Source organism: Bos indicus, chromosome 2, assembly GCF_029378745.1.
Source record: "Bos indicus isolate NIAB-ARS_2022 breed Sahiwal x Tharparkar chromosome 2, NIAB-ARS_B.indTharparkar_mat_pri_1.0, whole genome shotgun sequence".
In the NCBI taxonomy this organism is placed as follows: domain Eukaryota; kingdom Metazoa; phylum Chordata; class Mammalia; order Artiodactyla; family Bovidae; genus Bos; species Bos indicus.
Window position 1 is genome coordinate 131,560,131 of NC_091761.1, and position 17,458 is coordinate 131,577,588.

General features: G+C 38.5%; 1 protein-coding gene across 20 annotated transcripts in view; it reads left to right on the forward strand.

Annotated features, from left to right (window-relative positions):
• Positions 1-17,458, forward strand: part of EIF4G3 (eukaryotic translation initiation factor 4 gamma 3) — a 354,405-nt gene that overhangs the window by 328,148 nt on the left and 8,799 nt on the right. For all 20 annotated transcript variants that reach the window (XM_070777387.1, XM_070777392.1, XM_070777394.1 and 17 more), the window contains 3 exons: positions 6,457-6,582; positions 7,684-7,765; positions 9,994-10,092. In XM_070777387.1, the coding sequence (XP_070633488.1) occupies positions 6,457-6,582; positions 7,684-7,765; positions 9,994-10,092 (307 nt within the window). The remainder of the gene's footprint in view (positions 1-6,456; positions 6,583-7,683; positions 7,766-9,993; positions 10,093-17,458) is intronic.

The window sequence follows — 17,458 nt, forward strand, 5'->3', positions numbered from 1 at the left end:
AAATGAGAATGCTACATTACCAGTTACCATTTTCTCTCTTTCTTCAAACTATAGTCAGAAGTTGATTCATCCCTGAAAAGCCCTCACAGAGTGTGTTCTAGCTTCATTGGCCTTGATTGAAGTTGAGAGGTGCTAGCTTGGTTTCCAGGCTATCTCGAACATTTTCATTTCCCTGAGGAAAAATTACCACATCCAGACACGGTGTCCACACTTGCTTTGGGAGTGGTGCTGTTGTGGCTGTTGGCAACACTGCCACAACCACGTTTCACATAGACCGAAAGGGGCACACCTGTGTCTCAATAGCTGCTTCCGCTTTCCCTGTCCCTGCTTCCTCTGTAGCTCGTGATAACACAGCAGCTTCTGACCTAGCTTTTGATACTTAGTTAGACCTAACCAGATTATCCTTAGACAAGACCCCTAGGAAGATCCCTATTCCTTCCTAAATAGAAAGCTCTGGCAATTTTTTCTAAGGTGGAAACTAAGAGATAGCCCCATGTTAGTATCCACAAAGAACCTTCTTGCACATTGAACCATAGTTTCCCAGTTACTTCTGAAACTTAAGTTATAAATAGATCATATTGTCCAGAGAAGCCATTTCATTGGAGCCACCGAAATGCCCTGTCTTCTATCTCTTTTAGTCCCAGTGTCCAAAGATCTCTGTCCTTACTCAGCACTGTGAGGGGAGCGTCAGTGTCAGCTTTCTGGATGCTGATTCTGTTAAATGCCAACTTCTGAGCAACTGTGGCTTCCCTGGTGGCTCAGACAGTAGAGCGTCTGTCTGCAATGCGGGAGCCCTGGGTTCGATCCCTGGGTTTGGAAGATCCTCTACAGAAGGAAATGGCAACCCACTTCAGTATTCTTGCCTGTAAAATCCTTTGAACAGAGGAGCCTGATGGTCCATGGAGGTTGCAAATAGTCGGACACAACTGAGTGACTAGCACAATGCTTTCTGAACAATTAAAGCCGTTTCTGCCTAGTTGCCCAAGCCAGTGATGATTCTGGAAAACAAAAAAGAAGACCTCCAAGTTTACTGGGCCCTGATCAGCCAATGGTTAATCTGTGGTTTCTCCTCAGTTCAATTCAGTCGCTCAGTCGTGTCCGACTCTTTGCGACCCCATGAATCACAATACGCCAGGCCTCCCTGTCTATCACCAACTCCCAGAGTTCACTCAAACTGATGTCTGTCGAGTTGATGATGCCATCCAGCCATCTCATCCTCTGCCGTCCCCTTCTCCTCCTGCCCCCAATTCCTCCCAGCATCAGAGTCTTTTCCAGTGAGTCAGCTCTTCGAATGAGGTGGCCAAAGTATTGGAGTTTCAGCTTTAGCATCAGTCCTTCCAATGAACACCCAGGACTGATCCCCTTTAGAATGGACTTGTTGGATCTCCTTGCAATCCAGGGGACTCTCAAGAGTCTTCTCCAACACCACAGTTCAAAAGCATCAATTCTTCGGCACTCAGCTTTCTTCACAGTCCAACTCTCACATCCATACATGACCACTGGAAAAACCATAGCCCTGACTAGACGGACCTTTGTTGGCAAAGTAATGTCTCTTCTTTTCAATATGCTATCTAGGTTGGTCAAAACTTTCCTTCCAAGGACTAAGCGTCTTTTAATTTCATGGCTGCAATCACCATCTGCAGTGATTTTGGAGCCCCAAAAAATAAAGTCTGACACTGCTTCCACTGTTTCCCCACCTACTTCCCATGAAGTGACAGGACCAGATGCCATGATCTTCGTTTTCTGAATGTTGAGCTTTAAGCCAACCTTTTCACTCTCCTCTTTCACTTTCATCAAGAGGCTCTTTAGCTCCTCTTCACTTTCTGCCATAAGGGTGGTGTCATCTGGGTATCTAAGGTTATTGATATTTCTCCTGGCAATCTTGATTCCAGCTTATGCTTCTTCCAGTCCAGCGTTTCTCATGATGTACTCTGCCTATAAGTTAAATAAGCAGGGTGACAATATACAGCCTTGACATACTCCTTTTCCTATTTGGAACTAGTCTGTTATTCCATGTCCAGTTCTAACTGTTGCTTCCTGACCTGCATACAGGTTTCTCAAGAGGCAGGTCAGGTGGTCTGGTATTCCCATCTCTTGAAGAATTTTTCATAGTTTATTGTGATCCACACAGTCAAAGGCTTTGGCATAGTCAATAAAGCAGAAATAGATGTTTTTCTGGAACTCTCTTGCTTTTTCGATGATCCAGCAGATGGTGGCAATTTGATCTCGTGTTCCTCTGCCTTTTCTAAAACCAGCTTAAACATCTGGAAGTTCACGGTTCACGTATTGCTGAAGCCTGGCTTGGAGAATTTTGAGTATTACTTTACTAGTGTGTGAGATGAGTGCAATTGTGTGGTAGTTTGAGCATTCTTTGGCATTGCCTTTCTTTGGGATTTGAATGAAAACTGACCTTTTCCAGTCCTGTGGCCACTGCTGAGTTTTCCAAATTTGCTGGCATATTGAGTGCAACACATTCACAGCATCATCTTTCAGGATTTGAAATAGCTCCACTGGAATTCCATCACCTCCACTAGCTTTGTTCATAGTGATGCTTCCTAAGGCCCACTTGACTTCACATTCCAGGATGTCTGGCTCTAGGTGAGTGATCACACCATCGTGATTATCTGGGTCATGAAGATCTTTTTTGTACAGTTCTTCTGTGTATTCTTGCCACCTCTTCTTAATATCTTCTGCTTCTGTTAGGTCCCTACCATTTCTGTCCTTTATCGAGCCCATCTTTGCATGAAATGTTCCCTTGGTATCTCTGATTTTCTTGAAGAGATCCCTAGTCTTTCCCATTCTATTGTTTCCCTCTTTCTTTGCATTGATCACTGAGGAAGGCTTTCTTATCTCTCCTTGCTATTCTTTGGAACTCTGCATTCAGATGCTTATGTCTTTCCTTTTCTCCTTTGCTTTTCGCTTCTCTTCTTTTCACAGCTGTTTGTAAGGCCTCCTCAGCAGCTGTTTTGCTTTTTTTGCATTTCTTTTCCATGGAGATGGTCTTGATCCTTGTCTCCTGTACAGTGTCATGAACCTCCTTCCATAGTTCATCAGACACTCTTATCTATCAGATCTAATTCCTTAAATCTATTTCTCACTTCCACTGTATAATCATAAGGGATTTGATTTAGGTCATACCTGAATGGTTTAGTGGTTTTCCCTACTTTCTTCAATTTAAGTCTGAATTTGGCAATAAGGAGTTCATGATCCCAGTCTTGTTTTTGCTGACTGTATAGAACTTCTCCATCTTTGGCTGCAAAGAATATAATCAGTCTGATTTCAGTGTTGACCATCTGGTGATGTCCATGTGCAGAGTCTTCTCTTGTGTTGTTGGAAAAGGGTGTTTGCTATGACCAGTGCGTTCTCTTGGCAAAACTCTATTAGTCTTTGCCCTGCTTCATTCCGTATTCCAAGGCCAAATTTGCCTGTTACCCCAGGTTTTTTTGACTTCCTATTTTGCATTCCAGTCCCCTATATGTGGTTTCTCCTACGGCTGCCCAAAGCATACATTGCTACTTGAAAAGTAAGATAGACTAGACAGATGTTTCAGATAGCCTCTCTGTGTCAAGTGGTTTATAAACAAAGCTTAGATCCTTTGCAGTTTTCCTTAAAAGATGTATTATCAACTCTGAGCATAGTAGTTGGTATATATAAAACATTTACACAAGATCAAACCATCCCCTTGGAATTTTCAGGACTTGGATCTAAATACTCTATGATGCAAATCAGATATGTGTGTAGGTAAGCACATTATTGTGTAGGTAGATTCATTTCAGATAATGTGGTATAGTCGTTTAATATTATGGCCTCAGGAAACTTCTAAAAACTGTCTGGTAAAGGTAGTTGAATGTAGCTCACTGTTCACCATGGAATTGGAATCTCTTTGAAAGTGTTTTGAACAAGTGAAAATGTAATAAACAAGTGAAAAGCAGGACAAAAGTTGGAGCTGACTAGAGACCCAAAATATTTGCCTTTCAAGCAATTTCGATATATTAATATTTTACTTTCGGAGATACTTATTGGGAGGGAAATTCTTATCTCCTCCTTGACTACTCATGGAACTTTTCTTGCCACTTAAGGCAATTCTACTTTGGTAAAAGACACTGGAGCTTAAGTGGACAAGCAGACTAAGTTCCATATGCAAAATTGTAGAGGTGCTTCTTAACAAGTGACGGCTCCATTCGCTCTCATAGGTGAGGTAATAGTCTTTTTCTGTGGTATTCCTTTGAAAATGGTACTGGAATATAAGAAGGGTCTTTATCTTTTTATTTATTTCTTTGTTTTACATCTAGTTAGATTCTCTAATGATCAGCACAATAATACCAGGCCAGCTTAATTTTGAGATGTCTTCACTATTTCTTCTTTGGTTATTTACAACGAGATTTGTATTTTTATTAAAGTTATCATAATGCAAAATTATGGAAGATGCTGCCTGACAAGATCATTTCCAGCAATGGTAGATTATTTTGCCTTTTAGCAGATGTCTAATCAGAACTTTACTGCATTAAAAAATTAAAATTAAAAAATATATTTCTAACTTTTAATAATGTATTGCTTTCTTCAACTAAATTTTAGGATCGCAATATATAAAATAAGTAAAAATAGAGTTTCTCTAGTTGAAATGGGGTGAGGGATGTTTGAAGTCCCATTGGTGGACCTCCCAGAAGTGCAATTTAGTGGGTGTGGTAGTCACTATATACCACGAAGCAAGGCTGTGCTATAGCTTTATTTCATTTATTCAGCCAGCAGAAAATACATGTTAGGCAAGGCATTGTTAAAGGCTAAGTAGTAGTCCAAAGACACAGAGATAATTGTCAAGCAGCTTCTGCACACGGGGCTGTAGGATTTTTCTTCTAAAATCGTACAAAAGAATTTAGGAATAGTAAACTTGAAGAGAAGTAAGTTGCTTACCAGCTTTTGCTTCAGATATCGTGTGTTCAGCCAGCTGTGTTTCTTACCATCAGTGTGGATTTGGTCGATGATGGAGTTCTGCAGATGGTACCATGGTAAACTGACCAATCGACAAGGAGAAAACTGGGGAAGAAGGAGTACCTTTTAGTTGTAATGTGAGTTGAAAAGAACAGTTTAGACACACTGCTTCAAGACCAAGACTGCTGCGATTGTCTCATGAGCTCATTAGAAAAGTTTATACCACTAAACCATGAAACATGAAGAGGCATTACACGTAATTAATCTAGAAATCCTGGAGCCCGGCCAGATTATGTCCCATCGTTGGCACATTAACCAAGCTGGAAGCATACATAATGAGCGAACGGTCAAGAGTCTGTTTATAGCAAATTGGTGTCAAATAATTGCAAGCTGTGAGGTCACAAAATTGCCATTAAGGATTTATGAAGCCCAGAGTTAGATAATGTGGCTGAGCGGCCAACTGTTTTGAAATGACACCTTCAGAAAAGTGACCCTGCCTTACAGTGGTAGCTCTTTTTAAGTGAAAAATTTTAGTGGTGTGTAGCTCTCCGAGGTAGGTGGCTAGAAACTGGAATTGCAGTGAGCAAGCACACACTTTTCATGTATGTGGAGATCTGAAAGGTGCCACCTGCCCTGACCCCTCGATTCATGCACCCTTCTGATTATGTGTATTTCCTTGTAATTATTTATATGTCTCCTATAGTTAAATTCACTTTTGTTTTTGTACCTTTTAATATATTCTATGTTGGAATGATTAACACAGTCTTGAACTGGGTTTTTATACTTAAAATGAATAGCTATGATTTCCAGCCTAAATAAGACTGTGCTGGTGTTTTGTATTTGATGTTTCTAAATTTTATATTTAAAAATTTGATTTATGTTACTTCACGTTGAGAAATATTCCATAGCATGAAAGCCTAAAACCACCAGCTTTTCTTTAGAGGTTGTGCAGTTTGTAACGTGTATAATGATGATGTTATGTAGTAACGTTGTCAGGCTCTTTTGTATTCACCCAGCTTTCTTCCCCATTGTAAGCTCCTCAGAGGAAGAATTTGTGTCTTTTCTTCTCTTTGTGTCTGGTCTGTATTACACGAAGTTTTCCGTCAGTGCTTCTGACCGACTCAGAGGATATGATACTTAGCTATGGGGAACTCTTTATAGTTGGGATTAAATTAATAGCTTGTTACCCTAGAACATCATGAGACTGCCTCGTTTTCATTAAGTCTTTCAGATGGCACATCCATACAGGGGTGTTTTCTGGTCACCCTCTAGCGTATCCTGGTACCTGAGGTCCTGTTCTTCAGAGAATTAACCCTGTCTGCAAACACGCTTTTGTCTGTGTTGTTCTCCTCCCCACACTGATACAGACTCTTTGAGATTAAAAGCTTGTGTACTTGACGCCCAGAGCAGTACCAGACATAGCAGTTGTCTAGTGGATATTTGTTGACTGACTGGGTTTTGATCGATGTATTTGATCTTAACTTTTCAGTTACATTTGCATGTGGATTTTTTCCTGTTCTTTTCCAGTTTTTCAGAAACATTGGAATTGGCAGATGACATGGCCATTGATATTCCCCATATTTGGTTGTACCTTGCTGAACTGGTGACTCCCATGTTAAAAGAAGGCGGAATCTCCATGAGACAACTCATCACGTAAGTTGTGCTTGCTTCTTTGGATGTATTTCTAGTTAACCTGGCAGAACTCACCAGCTGGCTTTTAGCTTAGTGCTATTTCTTCAGTGCTTTTGGAGACTTTCACACTCAGCCTGTGGCTCTTTAAGGCTTCTAATTTCTGTATAAAAATGTTACATTTTTCTAAATTAGAGAAGTGATGGGGGTATAACAGCCCTGTGGTTCATTAATGTTAGACATGGCTTCAGAATCATGTGATTGGAAAGTGATTGCTCCTGGAAGCTTACTGTTAATCTGGCTTTTGTGTCTCTCATTGCTCCAGTGCTGTAAGAATTTCTAGTTCCACATGATAACCTGTCAGATTGTGGCACCTGCATGGTACCTGCTCAGGCTGTTTTGAAAGAAACTGAGCTGTTAGGCATTCCTAGATTTGGACAGGAATGGGCAATTGTTGCTACGTTGTGTGGGCTGGTATTTCTCCCAAAACTGTTCACATAGTCAGACTCTGCATACTAGTGTGTCCCTGTGAGATTCACAAAGTGTATTATAGCACATTAAAGGTTATGACAGTCCTGTAAACAAAGCAACAAATAAAAATAACTTCGCTTTGTTTCAGTCAGCATCACTTCATTTAATTGACTGTTGAATCTTTTTTTTGAGGAATAATTGTTAATGTACTGTGGAACATAGTTTGTGAAATACTGATTTAGACTATGGGAAAATTGGTTCCTTTCTGTTTCATCCATATTCTAAAGAAAAGCTTCCTTTCTTAAACATATTTCATAAGCAAGCTTCACACCTTCCTGTTACCTAAGGTGCTTCTCTCCTTTCAGCTTAAAGTGGAACTTACATAAACAGAGTAAGTGAGACTGATCTCTGCATTGCTTTTATCACTGAAACAGAGAAAAAGGCAAAACCCAGGAATTGTAAAGCCTCTTTCCAGCTTCTCAGTGAGGCATAAAAACCCGAGGTCTCTGAACTACTTCTGCTGAAAATTATTACTTTGAGCATGTTCTGGAGCTTGGACTTTCCCAGTATTATTTAGGTTGCACACTTTGTTTGCCTGTTTTTTAAAACAGAATTTGTTCAGAGGTACTTAAGCACTACTTGTATCTTTTACAGAGAATTTTGCAAACCTTTACTTCCTGTTGGAAGAGCTGGAATCTTGATTTCTGAAATATTGCACCTTCTATGCAAACAAATGGTGAGCGTTAAACTTAGTGTTGGACTTAGCAGTGTATTAGGAAGTGTCATGATTTTGATCTTGGTTTATCTGTGAATAACTTGGGTATCGCTGTGTAAGTAATTCTGTTAACTTCTATTATTTGGGGAGGGGGAAAAAGTGAGGTCTCTGGTTCAGTCTAGTTTCTTCCAAAGGTATATTTGCCTTTCTGTTCTCTAGTAATTTGGGAAGAAATTATCTAATCTCAGCTAGATTTGGTAAAATTTAAAGAATCTCAAGATGTGTTTTAATTTATTTTCTCTTGAAGCAAAATGGCTATATTATTTATACTTTATTATAATAGATTTTGATTAAAACTCCTCCACTTTCAGAGAAAGATGAGATTCATGAAATGATTGATTTTATTATTTTTGGATTAAAGCTAAGTAATCTGATTAGAAATAGGTGGTAAAAATTCACATTGATATCACTTATACATGGAATCTAAAACACAAATGAACTTATCTCTGTGATAGAAACAGACTTTCAGAATAGAGAAGGGGCTTGTGGTTGCCAAGGGGAGGGGGAGATGGGTCGGGAGTCTGGGTTGGCAGATGCAAACTGCTGTGCACATAATGGATAAACAGTGAGGACCTCCTGTATAGTTCAGGGAAGTATCAATATCCTGTGATAAACTATAATGGAAAAGAGTATGAAGAAGACCGTGTGTATGTATACATGTAACTGAATCACTTTGCTGTACAGCAGAAATTCACGCAACATGGTAAATTAACTGTACTTCAATAAAATGATTTTTTAATGGAAAAAAGAAATAGGCGGTGAAAATGATTCCGCAGGATTGTGAATTTCTATCTTAAAGTTACATTTATTTTAGAATTTATTTAGAATTACTGCATAATTCTCTGCAAAGCCCTTTGCCAGGATTTTAGTCTACAAAGATGACTAAACCTTCAAAGAATTTATAGACTGGAAGGGGAGACAGACAAATCTTAACCAAAACATTGTGTCCGTGCTATATTAGAGGTTAAGAGGTTTGGAAAAGTGGTATAGCTTCCCAAAGAGGGAGGTGATGTAACTCCTGGGGTGAGAAGAATCAAAACAAAACAACTCCCTTGAAAAGTTCTAGAGTGTTTCCTGACTTATTCATACCAGAGCAAGAGATACTAGGATGATAGAATTTACTGTTTTGTAGGCACTGATAAAAACCAAAACAAAACAGCTTATCATTTCTCTGTCTAAATCTGCAGAAGTTCCCCTGTATCTAATTTGTGTGATAATTACTCGTAGATAGGTATACTGAAGAGTCTCTAGTTCTAGCTGATTATCTATATATATTATTAATACCCCTTGCTTGATGGCACTGAAGTTTTTATTGAACCCTAATTTCTAGATTGAGAATTTTCTCCTCCTCTTCTACCTATTTGACTTCATCCCTTAAAATTCAAATTCTTGTTAAGATTTATTTGTAGAAACAGAAAGCAGGTTCTCACTTTTCCTAACTAAAACAAAATTCTCATAGAACATAAACTCTGAAATTAACCTAGAGTTAAAATCCTAGCTCTGCCAGGTTATCAGCTATGCCCTGGGCAAATTAGCCTGTGAAGTAACTAGTACGTGTTCCTTAGATGACAGTTGCAGCCTCAAAGCCTGACGCTTTCCTTTATCACTGTGACTTGGTTCAGGGAGTGGACTTAACCTCCTCATCAGTTTTCCAACTGACAGCAGCTCTTCTCTGCTGTTTGTTGGGCTCAACCTTGCATTTCTTGCCCTTGAAATAATTCTCATTCCTTGTTCAGGAGCAATGACTTCCTTAATCCTTCTCATGTTAAGTAGCATAATGGTAACCTACTATGAAGAGGACTTCCAGCAAGGCGTATTGAGTAGCTTTAGTCACCAATGCATAGAGCACTGTCCAGGAAAAGAGGCAGTTTTGAATTTATAAGTTGTGTGAATTAAACTCTTTTTAGATGATTATATTCAAAAAAACACCAAACACCAAGCTTGCCGATCCCCAGATTAGTCATCTGGTAAAAGAAATTATCGAACCTTAATCAACTGTACTTCACTTTCCACTACATTTATGTACATTTAGACATCTCAGCTTAAAAGCTGAGAATCCTAAGAAATTAACTTCATGTCAACACAAGGAAAAGTTTGAGTTTTTTTAGCCTTCACAGTTTTGCACTCTTGACTTGTTTTTCCTCCTTTCAATGTAGAAGTAAATGAACTGAACTTAATCTCTGTTTTAGAGCCATAAGAAAGTGGGAGCCCTATGGAGGGAGGCTGACCTCAGCTGGAAGGACTTTTTACCAGAAGGGGAAGATGTACATAATTTTCTCTTGGAGCAGGTGAGTAGGAGCAAGGTTTATACCTCCTGTTTGATAGTAGTTGGTCTGTTTCTTAGAGGAGATAAAAGTAATTACATCAATATTCCAGTTATTAAGTGAAAGTTAAAATTGCTCAGTTGTGTCCGACTCTTTGTGACCCCATGGACTGTAATCTGCCAGGCTTCTCTGTCCATGGAATTCTCCAGGCAAGAATACTAGAATGGGTAGCCATTCACTTCTCCAGGGAGTCTTCCCAACCCAGGGATTGAACCCAGGTCTCCTACATAGCAGGCGGATTCTTTACTGTCCAAGTCACTAGGGAAGCCCCCAGTTTTTAAAATTAGACCAAAATAGGAATCATGGTCAAGATGTCATTTTAAGTCTATACTTTAAGGCCACTTTACCCTCAAAAAGACTCGTGTTTCCTAAGGAGAAATATTTTCTGATCTCTTGTCGGACGGAACCAATCACAGTTCTCATCTGGGAACTTTTAACAACCTCATGGCTTTTTGTCTATGCATTCATTAGATGATAGATAAAAAATAAAGATTTAAGAAATTAGACACATTTTGAAAACAAGTTACATGTGTCCATGAACCAGGAATGAAATCGATAAATAAAGCAGGAGTGATAGGGCTAAAGCTGCAGGTCTTCTGAGCTCTGGGTCTGAAAGCAGAGACAAGTCAGAAGGTATTTCTGTAGGGTAATAGCCCCTTACAAGGTACAAGATTGGAGACAGGCTTACTGCATGTCACTAAGTGGAAAATCAATAAATAAGTGTTAGGAAGGTAGGTACAGTCTTATAGACAGAACCTTAGCTAAGCTGCCTACTGACTTAGTAACTGGATCCAGAAATCCACAATAAGGCAGAAGGCTCCACAATCGATACAATCTGGTCCTAAAACAAAAAAAAATTCTTCTCAAAATTATCCTGCAAATCAAAATCCTAAAACATCTGAGGAAAATAACTGCTAAGATAGCCTACAAATTCAGCAATAAGGAGAAAAAAGTCACTCTTAGGTTAAAAGAAAATAATAAAGCAATCTGAAAATGATTTTAAAGCATGTATATTTTAAGTTGGATAAAGACATTAGATTCACAGTGGATTTTAGCTTTCTTTTGGTTTTAAACTAGATATACTAAGGAGCACTCCTGCCATGATAATAAAAGCCTACATGAGGCATAATTTGTCTTTCATTGCTGGGATCATAGAACATGGAAAAAACTTCCAAGTAACAAAAAGAATAACAGGGGGAAAAGCCAAAGATGAAATCTGAATTCTGAGCAGTAAGCACATGTGAGAATCCCCATGGACAGAGAAGCCTGGTGGGCTTCTCTTCACAAGCACATGTGAAGGGCACGTTGCCTAATCCCACCTGGAGTGCTCCCAAAGGTCCAGAAGAAGCTGACATGGCCCTAGTTCAGTAGTAACCCAGCTCCACGAAGCACCGAACCAAAATGCTCTTTGGAGAAAACACACTCAACTTACCTCTTATTTTCTACAAATTAACAGTATCCAAATGTATGAGTTAACACTTAGAGTTCATGTAACATATAATGAAATAAGTAACCAAGAATGAGAGTAAACAGGCCATAAATGCAGGATTTAGACTGTGGAGACTTGAAATAATAGAATGATAATTCATAATATCGGAGAAGGCAATGGCACCCCACTCCAGTACTCTTGCCTGGAAAATCCCATGGATGGAGGAGCCTGGTAGGCTGTAGTCCATGGAGTCACTGAGAGTCACACATGACAGAGTGACTTCACTTTCATTTTCACTTTCATGCATTGGAGAAGGAAATGGCAACCCACTCCAGTGTTCTTGCCTGGAGAATCCCAGGGACCGGGGAGCCTGGTGGGCTGCCGTCTATGGGGTCACACAGAGTCGGACATGACTGAGCGACTTAGCAGCAACTCATAAAATAACACTATTTTATAAAGAAGAGTCACAAAAAGGAGCAAAGATGATTGGGCAGATATAAAAAGAGAAGAAACTAGGGAGAATTCTGATAGATGTTAATAAAATTTAGGGGCTAGAAAGAGAAAGTCTGCAATGTGTCTAATTGGAATCCTAAAAGGGAAAATAGAATGGAGAAGAGTCATTATTTAAAGAGATTGTGGCTAAGACTTTTCCAGAACTGAAAAATACATGAATCTGTAGAAAGCATATGTATACCACATAGAATAGTTACATTTTAGTGAAACTGCATAATATCAAGAAAGAAAAAAAGAAAAGATTTTAAAGTAGCTAGAAAGAAGAAGCATATTATCTCCAAAGGAAAAACAAATTTTGTAATAACAACAATGAAAACCCAATTGTATACTGTCAATCAAAGTGTTACAAAAATGACAATAAAAGATGGTGGAATAATTTTAAAGTACTGAGAAAATGAGTTGTTCTAGAGTTGACTTCCAAATAAGCTAACCTTTAAGAAGAAGAAGGGCAACATATATTTAGAAACTTAGTAATACACTTCTAAATAACCCATGAGTCAAATAAATCATAAAAGATATTTTAAAAATATTTTATACTGGATGAAAGTGAAAACACAGCCCATAAAAATCTGTGGGATACAACTGAAGCAGTATTAGAGTGAAGTTTTTAGCACTGAACACCTGATGTAGAAAAGAAGTAAGATCACAAATCATTAACTTCAGCTTTAACCTTACAAAATTAGAAAAAGGAAGAGCAAATAAAACTCAAAAGGCAATAACAAAAATCAGAGCAGAAATCAGTGAAAGAGAAGAACAATAAAGAAGAGTCACTGAAGTCAAAAGCTGGTTCTTTGAGAAGATAAAGTTGATAAACCCCTAGCTACACTAAGCAGGAAAAATAAAAGATAAGGCACAAATTTCTAATAAAAAGAATGAGAGAGGTGACATTGTACATATTCTACACGTAATAACATAAACACATCAACTTAGTTGAAATGAGTAAATTTCTTGAGCAAGAAAAAGCTAATAGAGCAAGAAGAAAAACAGATAACATGAGTATGAAAGAAATTTTAGTAGTTAAAAATGTCCGCACAAAAAACACTCCAGGCTCGGATGAGTTCACTGATGAGTTCTACCAGACGTTAAAGGAAAAAGTAATGCCGGTTTTGCAAAACTTTCATACTAATTCTTCCAAAGCTTGAACAGGAGAGACCGTTTTCCAACTCATTCTATGAGGCCAGCATTACATTGATAACAAGACTAAACAAAGGCATTTCAAGAAAAGAGAACTATAGACTAATTCCTAATTAACATAGAGAAAATTTTGTTGACTAAATTTGTTGTCAACAAAATTTGGACAAGTCACATCTAACAACAACAAAAAACACGATACATCATAACCAGGTAGGTTTGTCACAGGAATATAAGGTTAATTTAAAATTATAAAACCAATGTATGGATGTAGAAAAGATGAAGAAATGAGAAGATCCAGAGTTAGCCCCTCTGCTGAAACAGCTGTTGAGCTGGGACAGTTAGTAACAGCTATTTTGAAATTATGGAGTCGAGTGGAACAAATGCACTACCAGAACCAGGACAATGCTTGATGGAAAAAGAGTGTGGTAAATTTCAGGGATTTTGGAATTTTGCCTAGAGACCTAGCAGCCTCCAGCTCTGTGGTAGATAGCTGAAAGGACAGTCGTTCTGTCTTTCTGGTGCCAGATTGAGCAATAACGACCTTGTCCTGCAAAGACTGGTGCTGTGTCTGTTAATCTGCCTACCACTTCACCAGGGACCCATCTCAGGACCTGGATGTTGTTTCCACCTCTCATTCTGAAGCGGCTTCTCAGACGGGGTCTGTTACAGAAGCTTAAACTGAACACATCTGAGTCTCCGCCATACCTCTCTCTTTCTCCTCGGATCCAGATGGTCACTGAGATTTCTGAAAAGTCACTGGCTGACAGCGGAGATAGTGGATCAGAGATTTCAGTAACCACACAAAAGAAGGAATATGGTCCTGGTCAGAAAGTCACTAAATTAACACATAACTACAACATCAGCAGTTCCTAGGTAAAAGAGAGAATCTGATGTCAAGACTTAGTACATTGCAAGGTCTGGTTTTCAACAAAAAATTGTAAAGTATGCAAAGAAACAGGAAAATACAGCTCTTTCAAAGGGAAAAAAGAAACTGGCAGAAAGCATCCCTGGGGAAGCCCAGACACTGGGCTTACTAGACAAGGGCTTTACCTGTGCTCCAGTTACTAAAGAAAACCATGGAGGAAGAGATAAAGGAAATCAAAATGATGAACTGAACAAGCTGGGAATACCAGTAAAGAGGTAGAAATTATAAAAAGGAACCAAATAGAAACTGAAAAGTGACAACAGCCGAAATGAAAAATTAACTAGAATGTTTCAGTAGCAGGTTTGAACAGACGAATCAATCAGTGATTGATTTAGATAAAGCAGCACAGTTGAAATTGCTCAGTCAGGAATCACTGATTCAACACTGATTTACTATGATGAAAATCCATCTTTAATATTTGCAGATACACCTTTTATTAATTGTTTTCCCAATGAAATTTCTGGCATTGTTACATGAAACTGAATATCATTGAGTTTTTAAAAGTGTCCCTATAGTTTATTTTTTAAAAAGCTTTTAATTATAATACATATTGAAAAATTAATCCATTTAATATATAAAAGGCTTTAAAAGAAGAAATTACTCAGTTTGAGGAGCAGAAAGAAAAAAGAATCAAGAAAAATGAAGAGTCTAAGGACTTAGGGGACAGTATCAAGCATGTCGGTATATCATAACAGAGCCCCAGAGAAGAGAGAAAGGGACAGAAGAAAATATTTAAAGAAATAATGGTTGAAAATTTCCCAAATGAATTTCAGCAAACTCCAAGCAGGATAAACTTGGTTTCACAAGATTCAGTGAAACTTTTCAAAGACAAAAACAAAGAAGAAATATCGAAAGCATCAAGAAGAAAAGTGACTCATCGCATACAAAGAAGCCTCAATAAAATTAACAGCCAGTTTCTCATCAGAAACTATGATAGTGGGAGACATTGGAATGATATACTTAAAGTTCTAGAATTTAAAGACTGTTAATATATCTGCAATGTTTCCTACAAAAGTGAGGAAGATATGAAGACATTGCCAGATAAAGACTAAGTTAGTTAGACCTGCCGTCCTAAACTGAGCCTTTCAGGTTGAAGCAAAGGGACACTAGGAGATAACCCGCAGCCATGCGAAGAAATGGAGGTAACTGGCAAAGGGGACCCACAGATAAATACAGATCAGCAGTGCTTTGTTTTCCATTTATAACTCCTTTCTGTTTACTGAATGATGATGATTTAAAAGGCAAATCCATAAAATAATAAATACGTGTTAATGGGCATACATTGAATAAAGATATAACTTACGAAAGCAGCTGCATAAGGATGATTTCTCATGGAATTCCCGTGAGGCCCAGCGTTTGTGCTTTTAGGATTGTGTACAAGAGAAAGGAAAACGTGTGGCCCCCTTATTTGAAGTCAGATAAACCTGGGTTCAGATTCCAGTTTTCTCCCACTTAAGACTTTAAAATTACTTGATTTCTCTAAGCTTCAGATTCCTTACCTATGAAATGCTTATTATAATATCTGTCTTACAGAACTTATATGAGGATTAAAAAAGAATGTTTAAGAAGCACTGAGCATAGAGAGGAACTCAGTCAACTATGCATAATGTTGTTATTTATAAAAATGTTTAGAAAACAGAAAAATGAGGCCTCAGAAAACTTGGCCATCCTTACCTTGACTTTTAGCTTTCTTCTAAAATGGCTGATGTAATGCCCTTTTTCTGGGAACCCTAGTACATTCTATAAGAGATAGTGATGAGCTGATCCATAAATTTGAAGCCCAGCCTTCCTAGGTTCTAGGAAGATTAGATGGCTTGCACAGAAACACAGGGATTCTGAGGGATAAATGTTTCTCTCCAGTGAACAAGCTAAACTTCACAGCTCACCGCTGACTTCATTCAGTTCAGTTCAGTTCAGTTCAGTCGCTCAGTCGTGTCCGACTCTTTGTGACCCCATGAACTGCAGCACGCCAGGCCTCCCTGTCCATCACCAACTCCCGGAGTTCACTGAGACTTAACGTCCATCGAGTCAGTGATGCCATCCAGCCATCTCATCCTCTGTCGTCCCCTTCTCCTCCTGCCCCCAATCCCTCCCAGCATCAGAGTCTTTTCCAGTGAATCAACTCTTCGCATGAGGTGGCCAAAGTACTGGAGTTTCAGCTTTAGCATCATTCCTTCCAAAGAAATCCCAGGGCTGATCTCCTTCAGAATGGACTGGTTGGATCTCCTTGCAGTCCAAGGGACTCTCAAGAGTCTTCTCCAACACCACAGTTCAAAAGCATCAATTCTTCGGCGCTCAGGCTTCTTCACAGTCCAACTCTCACATCCATACATGACCACAGGAAAAACCATAGCCTTGACTAGACGAACCTTTTTGTCTCTGCTTTTCAATATGCTATCTAGGTTGGTCATAACTTTCCTTCCAAGGAGTAAGCGTCTTTTAATTTCATGGCTGCAGTCACCATCTGCAGTGATTTTGGAGCCCAAAAAAATAAAGTCTGACACTGTTTCCACCGTTTCCCCATCTATTAACCATGAAGTAATGGGACCAGATGCCATGATCTTTGTTTTCTGAATGTTGAGCTTAAAGCCAACTTTTTCACTCTCCACTTTCACTTTCATCAAGAGGCTTTTTAGTTCCTCTTCACTTTCTGCCATAAGGGTGGTGTCATCTGCATATCTGAGGTTATTGATATTTCTGACTTCGTTAAGCCATGGTAAAGACTCACTTTCACATTTTTAGATTTTTTTTATTTAGGAGCAGTGTAATTAATGTTTAAGTTTGCTATTAATGTTCGTTGCTCTCAGACCTCCAATTGTCTGTGTAGGTGTAGGGTAGGTTAAAGAGGTATTCTGTATAGGTATCCTAACATCTAAAGTAATGTTGAAACAAATTTGGAGAGTGTTTCAGGTTATGAAAAATCAGTTGCCTGTTCTTAAAAGAACTTATGGCCATCATCTTGTGATTTTGTATGTATATTGAAATGTGATAGTTAACGCATTTATCAATGTTGAATCAGAAAAATTGTGATACTGAATAATGTTTCTGAAGCTTTATAGGAATATGTTATTTAAAGGTGGTACAAAAGATAATTAAAACAATGAATTTTTTTCACAGAATTCCAGGTAATTTTTGATTTGTGGATCCAAGGAGGATACAGGAATATATATGAGTCTTCTATGATATTAGAGAAAAATTTGTAAATAATGTTGAGTATTTTAATCGTTATGGGTTTTGCATGGAGAAGCTGTATAAAGCAAAGCATACTTACATACCTCATGGTCTTATACCCTAGAAAATGAAATATCACTTTGATTATTGAATTTTTT